At 40.1% G+C, this 13763-nt stretch overlaps 1 protein-coding gene across 11 annotated transcripts in view; it reads left to right on the plus strand.

The window, feature by feature from the left end:
- UTRN (utrophin) overlaps positions 1–13763 on the plus strand; it is a 507208-nt gene that overhangs the window by 231897 nt on the left and 261548 nt on the right. For all 11 annotated transcript variants that reach the window (XM_084827754.1, XM_084827752.1, XM_084827759.1 and 8 more), the window contains one exon: positions 236–425. In XM_084827754.1, the coding sequence (XP_084683880.1) occupies positions 236–425 (190 nt within the window). The remainder of the gene's footprint in view (positions 1–235; positions 426–13763) is intronic.

A 13763-nucleotide genomic window follows, 5' to 3' on the forward strand; every position in this document is an offset into this window, starting at 1 on the left:
GTTCCTTATATTTGAAGTATTGCAATTTACTTATGGCAAGAACAGAAATACTCAGCTTTATAGAATAATTTCATAAAATTTAGCTTTGTACATATAATTGAAAGCACATAGAATTTCCAGAATCTGTGGCATAATACAGAGAAGAAATGCATACCAACAGTTCTGCCTTACATTCATGATTGCTTTTTGCTATTTTTTGAGGTCACTGTTGTTGTTTTTTCCTTCCCTTCCCCAGAACAAGTTGTAGGCAGAATGCTTTGGAGGCTGAACTGAAGACTGTACATGCCTTACTCAAAGACCTTGAAAGTTTCCTCAAGTGGATACAAGAAGCAGAAGCTACAGTTAATGTCCTTGCAGATGCATCTCAACGGGAACCTGTGACTCCGGACAGCACTTCTGGAATGGAATTGAAAAAGCAGATAGAGGTAAGACCATGATGATTAATTAAAATATGTTACCCTGCCTTTATATATTTACAATATGCAACAAATACATAAAATAATAAAATGCAATTAATAGACAGAGGACAAAACAGCAGATAAAACATGTTCAGACAGAAGTCCCAGGAATTTTAAAAGCTTAACAGATTGGCAGGTTGAATGTCTGCCGGAAAGGAAAGGTCTTCACACAGCGAATGCCATCAGAGAGGGGGGGCAAGGCATGTGCCCACCTTAAAGAAAACCTCGCAAAGCAAACATTTTTCCATAAGCCAAATACCTTGTTTAACAAATCAGAACTTAAGCTACAGTATTTTCAAGAAGTATTCCCCAAACCTTCTAGCCTATTGGAGCTGGTTGGTAACCCCACAAGCATTTCTGTACTCTTTAATTAGGGATGTTACAAATCCAGAACTGGTGTCTCATGGGATCGTCCATATCTCACATGAGCTTAATCTATGCTTAAAGAAGAATCTCTCAAAATGCAAGGTTCCTATCTGGAACACCCATGTTTTCCTCCTCCCCTACTTCTTTTCCTTGGAAGGAAGTAATAAACGAGATAGAAAGGAAGTAATAAGCAAGCTTTTCTGGCCAGTAGCAAGAGCTGCTGTGAGGATTCTTCCTTTCCTGTTGTTTACTAACAAGCGAGTGTAAGCCCCCTAAAGGTGTGATTGGCAGTAGAAAGGAAAGCACCCTGAGACAGCTTACATTTCTTAATTAAATGTGGGGCTTATACTCCCCCCGCCCTCTCGGGTTGTCATTAATTTCTGATGAAAAAACGTAACCCAATATGTCATCTAGACATAGGCATTGTCTGAAGGATGATCAACATTTAAAAACATAAATAAAAGAGGAGGGAAAGGTCAACAATACATTTTCCTGTGATTCATAAATAGGTCTATGTGTTCACTCTAGTGAAACTCTAAAAGCAATTAGTTTTAGTGAAGTCTTCCATCGGACTTCTTAGTATTCAAGTTGGAGTTGCCTTTTGTTGTTTTTTGTTTCTGGAAATACATAATTATAATGCAGCTATCCTTTATCAATTAAGATTTGTAGATTGCCTGATGTCTTTATTGATCCAGAGTCCTCTACACCCCATCCCAACCCCCAACCAGATGAGACTTACACTCATAGCTGCTACAACTCATAAAAATGCTTTAACAAATGTGGCCATCACACTCATCAATGGCATAGGAAGAATGAGAAATTTAGAATATGCCAGGACTACAGTTTTGAATGCTGAAAATAAATTGTAATTGTAATTCGAATGTATTTTAAAGACTGTTTGGAAAATGAATGGTGTCTCTCAACATACTGTAACTTTTAAACATTTGTTTATAAACTTATCACTGAGATATTGGGTGTAACAGGACAGCCCTCATCTGCTTCCTTTACCTTGTTGCAATTCTATAAGAAGCAGCTGCCTTTCCTACGCCTGCTGAAGGGGGCAACATGATTGCTTAATGGAACATTTGGGAAGTCAAGGGCAAATATATCAATATGAATATCAGGATATATAGATAATTTTCTTTTGGAGAACTTGTACATTTGCATTTAAAGGTCCAGCTGGCTTGAATACTGTAGTTAAACCATGCAACATTTCCTTTGAAGTGTTCTATTGCATTTCTTACAATTATGGAATTGTCTTATTTACATCATCCCAACTCTTTGTAGTTATATTCATTTTAAGCAACTATTTTAATACATTTTCTCCTTGAATAATTTCCCTTCATTATCAGTTTTAATATATTCTCTCCCGCTGTACAAATAAATGAGAGAAAATGCATAATGGCTAGGTCAGGCATGCGCATTCAATGTCAACATCAGGAAAAAACCTTTTGATGGTCCACAAAGTTATATTTGCTTTCAGTAAGCAAAAGCATATTAGTCATAAATGTGCAGAACCGACAACACAAGTGTTATTTCATGGAGTTTGTCTAAAACTATCCAGGCTCTCTATTGGTTAATGCAAAGGGAATAAAAATAATGAATGTTCAGTTGGTAGTTCTCTGGCAAACGGTGTCTCTCCAGACTGTTCAGACGTGGCAAATCAGTTTTCTCACTTCTTGAATGACCCTTCAGTTGCCTTTGGTGGCACATAGGCACTGACTACCCTGTCCCTGAAAGTTCTGTCTTCTCATCCTATGGTTATAAAATCTCCCTTGTATATTCCCTTAGAATATACAACTAACCCAAGTGGTTAGTAGGACCAGCAATGATTTAGAGGTGTGAATGGAATGGTGCATGATCCCAAGGTGCTCCCTTGTTAGCGTTTGAATGCTCTAGTCCCAGTTCACGGATCGTGTGTGCCAGTACCCCGATGACATTGGAAAGGGTTCAGATTGCACATTGCAACTGCTTAATTCAGGACAAAACCTGGAGCTGTCCCTGCTCATTTGAGAAGTCCAGCAGTACTTTCATATTAGAAGTGCAAGGGAAGTGAATAGTGCAGTATGTCAGGAAAATAAAATTGGACAGCTTGGCACTTTGCCTACAACAAATAACTTCTGCCATAATGTTTTCTAATTCTTTGTGCTTCTTCAGACCCCTGTATTCTGAGGCATTATACCACTCTTTGCCTCTGTTTACCAAGCAATGGACATCCCAGCTGACTGCTTTTGGAGATGAGTGCATTTTATTTCACTGAGCTGAGGGGATCCTTCATTCAAGTAATCCTGGGATCTCCCAGATTCAGTTCCCTACTCCTTGCAGGGGGAGGAAGAGCACAAACCTGAGGCTTACTCTCAGTGTCTTCCTCAGAAACAAAATATCTTCCCCAGGAACTAAATATCATCTGAACAGGCGTAGAGCTTTGTATGAGATAGATTTCTGATTTGATGTAGCAAGGCGATTCATATGTTCCTGTATCTGCAAAAATAAAAAATAAAATGTTACAAATGCAAAGCAATTATTTGCATTCCACACCATGCAAAAGAAAACGTGAGGCCATAGTGCCATTTTTGTTGCTGATTTATTATATGGTTTGATAATATGTTGATGACTTCTGTGGAGGAAAATTGAAGTCCACCTTGTTCATTTTTCACCCAAACATTTCACAGTAAAAATATCAGTAATAAACTGTTGCAAATGCCACCATAGTGTACGATAAGAACTATAATTTCCCAAATTATAATACATATTAGAGTGAATGTTAGTAAATTTTGCAAGAACTATGTCATTTATACTTTAAATTTTATTCTAGTTTGATTTTGAATAATGGTTGAATGAAATGTTTGAGCTGGTAGGTTGCAGTTACTATATGTAGATTTTCACATCTAGTGATTTGTTTCTTGTGAATTATTTCTAGCTGATCCTTAGATATATATTTGCAGCATCCTAGGAGCAATATATACTCTGTATCACTGCCGTGCTGTGGTGAAGGGGCTTGCGTAACTCAGTGAAGCCATAAGCTATGCCGTGCAGGGCCACCCAAGATGGACAGGTCATGGCAGAGAGTTCTGACAAAATGTGGTCCCCTGGAGAAGGAAATGGCAACCCACTCTAGTATTCTTGCCAAGAAAACCCCATGGAACGTATCCCAAGGCTAAAAGAGATAACGCCGGAAGATGAGCCCCTCAGGTCGGAAGGTGTCCAATATACTACTGGGGAAGAGCAGAGGGTATTTCCAAGTAGCGCCAGAAAGAGTGAAGCGGCTGGGCCAAAGCCGAAAGGACACTCAGCTGTGGATGTGTCTGGTGGTGAAAAGAAAATCCGATGCTGTAAAGAACAATATTGTTTAGGAACCTGGAATGTCAGATCAATGAATCAAGGTAAGCTGGAGGTGGTCAAACATGAGATGGCAAGATTGAACATTGACATCTTGGGAATCAGTGGACTAAAATGGATAGGCATGGGCAAATTTAATTTAGGTGACCATTCTATCCACTACTGTGGGCAAGAATCCCATAGAAGAAATGGAGTAGCACGCATAGTCAATAAAAGGGTTGGAAAAGCAGTACTGGGGTACAATCTCAAAAACGATAGAATGATCTCAGTACGAATCCAAGGCAAACCATTCAACATCACAGTAATTCAAGTCTATGCCCCAACCACTGAGGCCGAAGAAGCTGAGGTTGATCGGTTCTATGAAGACCTACAACACCTTCTAGAACTAACACCAAAAAAAAGATGTCCTTTTCATCATAGGGGATTGGAATGCTAAAGTACAGTGGAAGTGAGGAATAGATTTCAGGGATTAGACCTGATAGACAGAGTGCCTGAGGAACTATGGACGGAGGTCCGTAACATTGTTCAGGAGGCAGCAACGAAATCCATCCCAAAGAAAAAGAAATGCAAGAAAGCAAAGTGGCTGTCTGATGAGGCTTTACAAGTAGCTGAGGAAAGAAAGGAAGCAAAAAGCAAGGGAGAAAGGGGAAGATATATCCAACTGAATGCAGAGTTCCAGAGAATAGCAAGGAGAGACAAGAAGGCCTTCTTAAATGAACAATGCAAAGAAATAGAGGAAAACAACAGAATGGGAAAGATTAGAGATCTCTTCAAGAAAATTGGAGATCTCAAGGGAACGTTTTGTGCAAAGACGGGCATGATAAAGGACAAAGAAGGGAAGGACCTAACAGAAGCAGATGAGATTAAGAAGAGGTGGAAAGAATACACAGAAGAACTCTACAGGAAAGATCTGAATGTCCCTGATAGCCATGATAGTGCGGTTACGGAACTTGAGCCGGACATCCTCGAGAGTGAAGTCAAGTGGGCCATAGGAAGCATTACTAACAACAAAGCTAGCAGAGATGACAGTATTCCAGCTGAGCTATTGAAAATCCTAAAAGATGATGCTGTTAAAGTGCTGCACTCAATATGCCAACAAATTATGCCAATATGCCAACAACCTCCGATATGCAGACGATACCACCCTAATGGCAGAAAGTGAAGAGGATCTCAAGAGCCTCTTGTTGAGGGTGAAAGTGGAGAGTGCAAAAGCTGGTTTGAAACTCAACATTAAAAAAACGAAGATCATGGCATCTGGCCCCATCACTTCCTGGCATATAGAAGGGGAAGAAATGGAAGCAGTGACAGATCTTATTTTCTTGGGATCCAAGATCACTGCAGACGGTGACTGTAGCCATGAAATTAAAAGACGCTTGCTCCTTGGGAGGAAAGCTATGGCAAACCTAGACAGCATAGTAAGAAGCAGAGACATCACCTTGCCGACAAAGGTTCGTATAATCAAAGCTATTGTTTTCCCAGTAGTAATGTATGGCTGTGAGAGCTGGACTATAAGGAAGGCTGAGCGCTGAAGAATTGATGCTTTCGAACTGTGGTGCTGGAGAAGACTCTTACGAGTCGCCTGGACTGCAAGGAGGTCAGATCAGTCCATCCTAAAGGAAATCAACCCTGAGTGCTCATTGGAAGGACAGATACTGAAGCTGAAGCTCAAATATTTTGGCCACCTAATGCGAAGAGAAAACTCTCTGGAAAAGACCCTGATGCTGGGAAAGATTGAAGGCAAAAGAAGAAGGGGACGGCAGAGGACGATGCAATGAATGTGAACTTGAGAACACTCTGGGAGAGAGCGGAGAACAGGAAGGCCTGGCGTGCTATGGTCCATGGGGTCACGAAGAGTCCGACATGACTTAACGACTGAACAACAACAAAAATGCTACAAAAATTGTCTAGATCAGCTTTAGTGATTGTTTACTGTATCCTATCCTGTTCTTATGACAAATACTAGGAGAACGTGACTGGTTTTATTTATTTATTTATTTATTTTAAAATGTGTTATGTATTTTTTATGTATTCGAAAGGAAAATCCATCAACTGTAGTCATTTCTGTTCTATTGCCTATGATGAGGCTAACTTAGCTGGTTTGTCACTGACGTCACACCCTGATCTTAACAGTCTGTGACTTGTTAAAATGTCTTCCATATCTCGTTTGAGAAATTCATTTAATTTTCAGGTTTTGAAGATAAGTCCAAGGGTATGTTCATTCAGCAGAAAATATTAACAAGGTTACTGCTGTCTTTAAATCTCTCTTTCTGCCTATTTTTTCTATTTATATCATGAATCAGCACTTCAACATTTCCTACAATGCTTTTTGTTATGAATTTCAATTCAGGGCACTGAAAAACATGCATACATGTAAATTTTGACAGGCTGGAAAGTTCATGAAAATGGGGCACAGCATCTTTCACGAGCAAACTAAAAAAGTAAAAAAAGAGGGAGGATTATGATTTTTTTTTTAAGGTTGTGCAGATGTTATGTCTCAATGTGTTGGTTTCCAGTTACATACCACACCTGAGAGCAAAACATGAAAATCTGTATGGCTCTACTAACAATTATCCTAGGGGTTAGTGTTGACTTGATTTCCTGTATGTGCCACAGCATTCAGGAGGAATTAGAATGAGGAAAACGTGTCCAGTTGAATGAGAAAATGAAATATATTAGAGAAAACATTGGAAAGAAAATAAATATTTGAGGATTGCTGATGAAAACTAGGTACAGCCTGGGAAGATGGCATTCAGATAGTATTCTTGACAGCCTGATGAAAAGACCTTTAAACTGCAGTCTTACTGAAAATGTTTATCTAAACCAGAGGTGGGCAACAAGCGGTCTGAATGTGGCCCCTGTCTTCTTGTGCAGAGCCTGCCACCCGAAAAGAGCCAGTTTGCAATTGAAATTCTGTAATAAACCACTCATTACTTTTGAAGCTGCTGTGCCATCAAATTTCACTGTGTGGTGGCAGGAGTTCAGCCCACAGATGGGTCTGGAGAGTGGAAAATGGCCCCCTGGACACTCCAAGGTCACCTACCCCTGATCTAGCATCTGAAGAATGTGTTAGAAAGGTTGAGATTTTTTTTTTTAAAGATAGGGCTAGGGTAAAGCTGTAGCAAAGCTGTGGGTGGGAGAATGAAATTAAATATTCATATACTAATGAAATAGAACCAGAACATAATTAATAAAAGAATTACTATTGGCTGTCAAAGAAGTGCTTGCCATGCGTTTCAGAAAACATTCTATTTTAAGAAAGTTTGAGGAGCAGTAAGGAGCCTTGTTTCCAAACAGCAGAAAACATATGAAGGATGTGGATAATATGTAGAGAAGGAATCTTGGAAGGGAGTATGCTCCTAAGAATCACACTTTGGGCAAAGGATTTTAGGATGGTTCATAGTAAGCAAATTCCCATGAACAACTAGGGGAACAATCCTATGGCCCCTAGACAATTAGCTAATTAGGAGGCTGGAAAGAAAAGCACATGATACCAAGCAGTTTCTGAAAGAAGTAATGCTGGAATTGCAGTTCATATCTGCATGCAGAAAAATAATTAGGTATCCCTGTATAATCTGTAAATCTACAGGAGCACAGAAGGAAAAGAAATACCTGTATAGCATGTGTGTGTGGTGACAAAGTCAGAAAAGGACAGACTCAGCAAAAGCAAAAGAATCATGGATCACTGCCTTGTTGTAGCGAAGGGGCTTGCGTAACTCAGTGAAGCCATAAGCTATGCCATGCAGGGCCACCCAAGACGGACAGGTCATGGCAGAGAGTTCTGACAAAATGTGGTCCACTGGAGAAGGAAATGGCAACCCACTCCAGTATCCTTGCCAAGAAAACCCCATGGAACGTATCCCAAGGCTAAAAGATATGACGCTGGAAGATGAGCCCCTCAGGTCGGAAGGTGTCCAATATACTACTGGGGAAGAGCAGAGGGAATTTCCAAGTAGCGCCAGAAAGAGTGAAGCAGCTGGGCCAAAGCCAAAAGGACACTCAGCTGTGGATGTGTCTGGTGGTGAAAAGAAAATCCGATGCTGTAAAGAACAATATTGTTTAGGAACCTGGAATGTCAGATCAATGAATCAAGGTAAGCTAGAGGTGGTCAAACATGAGATGGCAAGATTGAACATCGACATCTTGGGAATCAGCAAACTCAAATGGACAGGCATGGGCGAATTTAATTCAGGTGACCATCATATCTACTACTGTGGGCAAGAATCCCTTAGAAGAAATGGAGTAGCACTCATAGTCAACAAAAGGGTGGGAAAAGCAGTACTGGGGTACAATCTTAAAAATGATAGAATGATCTCAGTACGAATCCAAGGCAAACCATTCAACATCACATTAATTCAAGTCTATGCCCCAACCACTGAGGCCGAAGAAGCTGAGGTTGATCGGTTCTATGAAGACCTACAACACCTTCTAGAACTAACACCCCAAAAAGATGTCCTCTTCATCATAGGGGATTGGAATGCTAAAGTAGGAAGTCAAGAAATCACTGGGATAACAGGCAGGCATGGCCTTGGTGCACAAAATGAAGCAGGACAAAAGCTAATAGAGTTTTGCCAGGAGAACACGCTGATCATAGCAAACACTCTTTTCCAACAGCACAAGAGGCGACTCTACCCATGGACATCACCAGATGGTCAATATCGAAATCAGATTGATGATGTCCTTTGCAGCCAAAGATGGAGAAGCTCTATACAGTCAGTCAAAACAAGACCTGGAGCTGACTGTGGCTCAGATCATGAGCTTCTTGTTGCAAAATTTCAGCTTAAATTGAAGAACGTAGGGAAAACCACTAAACCATTCAGGTATTACCTAAATCATATCCCTTCTGAATATACAGTGGAGGTGAGGAATAGATTTCAGGGATTAGACCTGATAGACAGAGTGCCTGAGGAACTATGGGCGGAGGTCCGTAACATTGTTCAGGAGGCAGCAACGAAATCCATCCCAAAGAAAAAGAAATGCAAGAAAGCCAAGTGGGAGTCTGATGAGGCTTTACAAGTAGCTGAAGAAAGAAGGGAAGCGAAAAGCAAGGGAGAAAGGGGAAGATATATCCAACTGAATGCAGACTTCCAGAGAATAGCAAGGAGAGACAAGAAGGCCTTCTTAAATGAACAATGCAAAGAAATCGAGGAAAACAACAGAATGGGAAAGACTAGAGATCTCTTCAAGAAAATTGGAGATCTCAAGGGAATGTTTTGTGCAAAGACGGGCATGATAAAGGACAAAGAAGGCAGGGACCTAACAAAAGCAGATGAGCTTAAGAAGAGGTGGAAAGAATACACAGAAGAACTCTACAGGAAAGATCTGAATGTCCCTGATAGCCATGATAGTGCGGCCACTGAACTTGAGCCGGACATCCTCGAGAGTGAAGTCAAGTGGGCCTTAGGAAGCATTACTAACAACAAAGCTAGTGGAGATGACAGTATCCCAGCTGAGCTATTGAAAATCCTAAAAGATGATGCTGTTAAAGTGCTGCATTCAATATGCCAACAAATTTGGAACACTCAACAATGGCCGCAAGACTGGAAAAGGTCAGTTTACATTCCAATTCCAAAGAAGGGCAACGCCAAAGAGTGTTCAAACTACTGCACAATTGAGCTCATTTCACATGGCAGCAAGGTGATGCTCAAAATCCTACAAGCTAGGCTTCAGTAGTATGCGAACCGAGAACTACCGGAAGTACAAGCTGGGTTTCGAAGAGGCAGAGGAACTAGAGATCAAATCGCCAACGTTCGCTGGATCATGGAGAAAGCAAGAGAATTCCAGAAAAACGTCTATCTCTGCTTCATTGACTACGCTAAAGCCTTTGATTGTGTGGATCACAACAAACTGTGGCAAATTCTTAAAGTGATGGGAGTACCAGACCACCTTACCTGTCTCCTGAGAAACCTGTACGAGGGTGAAGAAGCAACAGTAAGAACCAGACATGGAACAACCGAGTGGTTCAAAATTGGGAAAAGAGTACAACAAGGCTGCATATTGTCACCCTGCTTATTAAACTTCTATGCAGAGTACATCATGAGAAACGCCGGATTGGATGAATCAGAGGTCGGAATTAAGATTGCCGGGAGAATTATCAACAACCTCCAATATGCAGACGATACCACCCTAATGGCAGAAAGTGTAGAGGATCTTAAGAGCCTCTTGTTGAGGGTGAAAGTGGAGAGTGCAAAAGCTGGTTTGAAACTCAACATTAAAAAAACGAAGATCATGGCATCCGGCCCCATCACTTCCTGGCATATAGAAGGGGAAGAAATGGAAGCAGTGACAGATTTTACTTTCTTGGGCTCCAAGATCACCGCAGATGGTGACTGTAGCCATGAAATTATAAGACGCTTGCTCCTTGGGAGGAAAGCTATGGCAAACCTAGACAGCATAGTAAGAAGCAGAGACATCACCTTGCCGACAAAGGTCTGTCTAATCAAAACTATGGTTTTCCCAGTAGTAACGTATGGCTGTGAGAGCTGGACTATAAGGAAGGCTGAGCGCCGAAGAATTGATGCTTTCGAACTGTGGTGCTGGAGAAGACTCTTACGAGTCGCCTGGACTGCAAGGAGGTCAAATCAGTCCATCCTAAAGGAAATCAACCCGGAGTGCTCATTGGAAGGACAGATACTGAAGCTGAAGCTCAAATATTTTGGCCACCTAATGCAAAGAGAAAACTCCCTGGAAAAGACTCTGATGCTGGGAAAGACTGAAGGCAAAAGGAGAAGGGGACGACAGAGGATGAGATGGCTAGATAGCATCACCGATGCAATGAATATGAACTTGAGCACACTCCAGGAGAGAGCGCAGGACAGGAAGGCCTGGCGTGCTATGGTCCATGGGGTCACGAAGAGTCGGACACGACTGAACGACTGCAAAAGAAACTGCAACTCACCTGATAGCATCCAATGGATCTGTTAAAAAGAATCAGAACCCTTAGGTATTGTGTTGGTTGTTTAATGGAAAATTGGCATAATACTAGAAAATTAATTTAGATAAGGGAGAAGGAAAATGAGAATATTTATTTTGGATTTTTATCTGCCTTTCCTGAAGACTCAGAGGTTGTGATAGTATTCAGCGCTCTTGTTACATGCATGAGCTTTAAGCTCATGAACTCTCCACTCCTTTTCCTCCAGTACAGTCCCAAGGAAGAGATTGGAAGCTTTTGTTTCCATTTTCAACCAACCACTGTTCGCTGCTGCATGCAAACCTATCAAACTGTGGTAAACCTTTACTTGTTTTCCTAAACCATAGTTAACCTCAAACCATGGTTTCAGTGATCCTTAAGTGCTATTTTAATGGAAATGCGTGGGATGTAAATTTAAATAAAATCACACTAGCAGCTTCACACACACTATGGTTAGTTGCAAATGGAAGCAAAGGCTTCTGCTTTCCTTCTTGGGGCCACAAGGAATGTAGTGTTCAGTCTGAATGCAGCCCAAGTGTATGGCAACATTTATAAGTTAATTAAAAAGAAACTGCCCATTATAAAATACTGGGATTAAAATAGCTGCTAAAAGAAAACGATGTCTGCTAAATGTTTGCCTGATTAAAAAGATATTGCTTCCAGTGGATACTTTATCTTGTGGGTTGTCAGACTTATTGAGGCGGGCAGTTTTTCAGCATGTTGTTGCTGTTCATAAGGAAAACCACAAAAGGTTTTGGATTAGTTTATGGGAACTGATTCTGTTTTGAAAGTAAAGTGTGAAAGGACACAGGTCTTATAAATGAAAATGTCAGAGCATACAGGGCTACTGAAACAATATATGAATGTCACATTGCCACCTTGCAAATTCTGAATCTGATCAGTGGTGATCATCACCTTTCTTTGGTCAGACATAGAGATATGAAGGCCTGGAAAACAAATGAGAAAATTCAGGAAAAAAATTGTTCCTTTTTGATGACTTTTTTCAATTTTTCCAGTGAAAAAATTGGAAATTTTGGAGAACACTGAAAAAATGTCATATGAAATATTTTGTCTTCTGGAATGACTGAAATGCTTTTTCAGACAAGGTTTTACTCATTCAAAATGTGTAGTACAAAGATAGTTTATCTAAAACAATCTACAGCATTAGAAAATGGTAAGTTCTGTGTGTACTGTAGGCATATGCAACTCTCAAGTCCAAGATGCATTTCTCCACCTAAAGGGTACTGCCATCTTTATGAGAAGAGCAAACAGAGTTTTCATTGCTTGTGAATTGCTGCTTGCCCATGTCTGGTGACCTTTGATTTAGTTTGGAGATTCTAGAAGCAAATTGCTTGCATCTGCTGTCCTTTTGCTTGTACAAAACTAATGGTGCAGTCCTATGCATCTCTACTCAGAAGTAAGCCCCATTGGGATCCATGTGAATTACTTCCAGATCAGTATGTTTAGGACCTGGGAGTAAGTCCCATTGAACTCAATGGAGCTTACTTCTGAATAGACATGTATAGGATTGCGCTGTAAGACCTTTATACTGTTGAGGCTGCAGTCCTATGCATGTTTACTTCAGAGTAAGCTCTATTAAACAAGATGGGCCTTTTCATTAAACATGAATAGGATTGCTCTGTAAATTTCAAAAATTTGCCAAATGGGATAATTTTATTAACTAAGTTATAAATGATACATTTTGTGTTAAAGTAGTAAACTAAGTTTAGGTTTGATTTAAAAAGTAAGCATTGCAGATATTGTTTGGTTTTGATTGCTATTTGTTGATGGTTCTGCTGCTTGTCCTTAGAATTTGATGCTTTTCATATTTGAATTGGATTTGTATATAGATTGATTTGGATACATTGGTAGGAAAGTGATTCACAAATTCTTAAATATTTGACCTCCCTATGTATTCATAGAGAAAATTAAACTATTGATTTTTTCACTTTAGTGATTCCAGCTAAACAAAAAGCAGGAATTTTTATACTTCGCTAATCAAAGTTATGTGACAAGAAAATACGCATAATTTTGCACAAATTTTGCATTTGCTTATTTTGCACGACTTACTTGTTTTGCTAATTTATGGACCATGGGGAAGGAACTGGAAAAGGCTCTGCAGTCTTGCCTACTGACCATGAAAAATCCTACAAGGCCCTCCTGTGCTGCACATTCAAATAAGCAAACAAGAAGAAGAAAAGATGCAGTTCTTGGAATACTAAGCGAGGTGCTTAGTTCTAAACTACATATGTTAAAGCTTGCATTGATTTATTGAATATGCATGAAGTTAGACAAACTTAGAAGTTGTCATATTCTAGTTACGAGAGGTATAAAACTACCTCCCTAGGAAAACTCTTTGAATTAAATAACTTCACTTATGTAAAACACAAAACATAACAGAATTGGCTATATATATGAAGTTGATCTTGTGACTTTTTTGTTCTGATGTCTCACGTTAGAACCTCACAGCCAGTTACTATGTGGTGACTCTAATCACATACTGAAATAGTTGCTTGTAGTTTTTGGCTACATGCCTTTGAACCATTTGCTTCTCTGGATTTCTGAGCAGTTGCAGGAGCATGGTAGCAACCTGCTCAGCACATAGACTTAAAATGATGAACTCTTTAACACAGAGCTATCACAGATTATTGGGCTTTTTTAAAGCAGTCATCAAGTAGTAATATGTTTCTACC

The sequence above is a fragment of the Heloderma suspectum genome, chromosome 1 (assembly GCF_057233095.1).
Source record: "Heloderma suspectum isolate Gila_16-S chromosome 1, 16-S_ref, whole genome shotgun sequence".
Classification (NCBI taxonomy): domain Eukaryota; kingdom Metazoa; phylum Chordata; class Lepidosauria; order Squamata; family Helodermatidae; genus Heloderma; species Heloderma suspectum.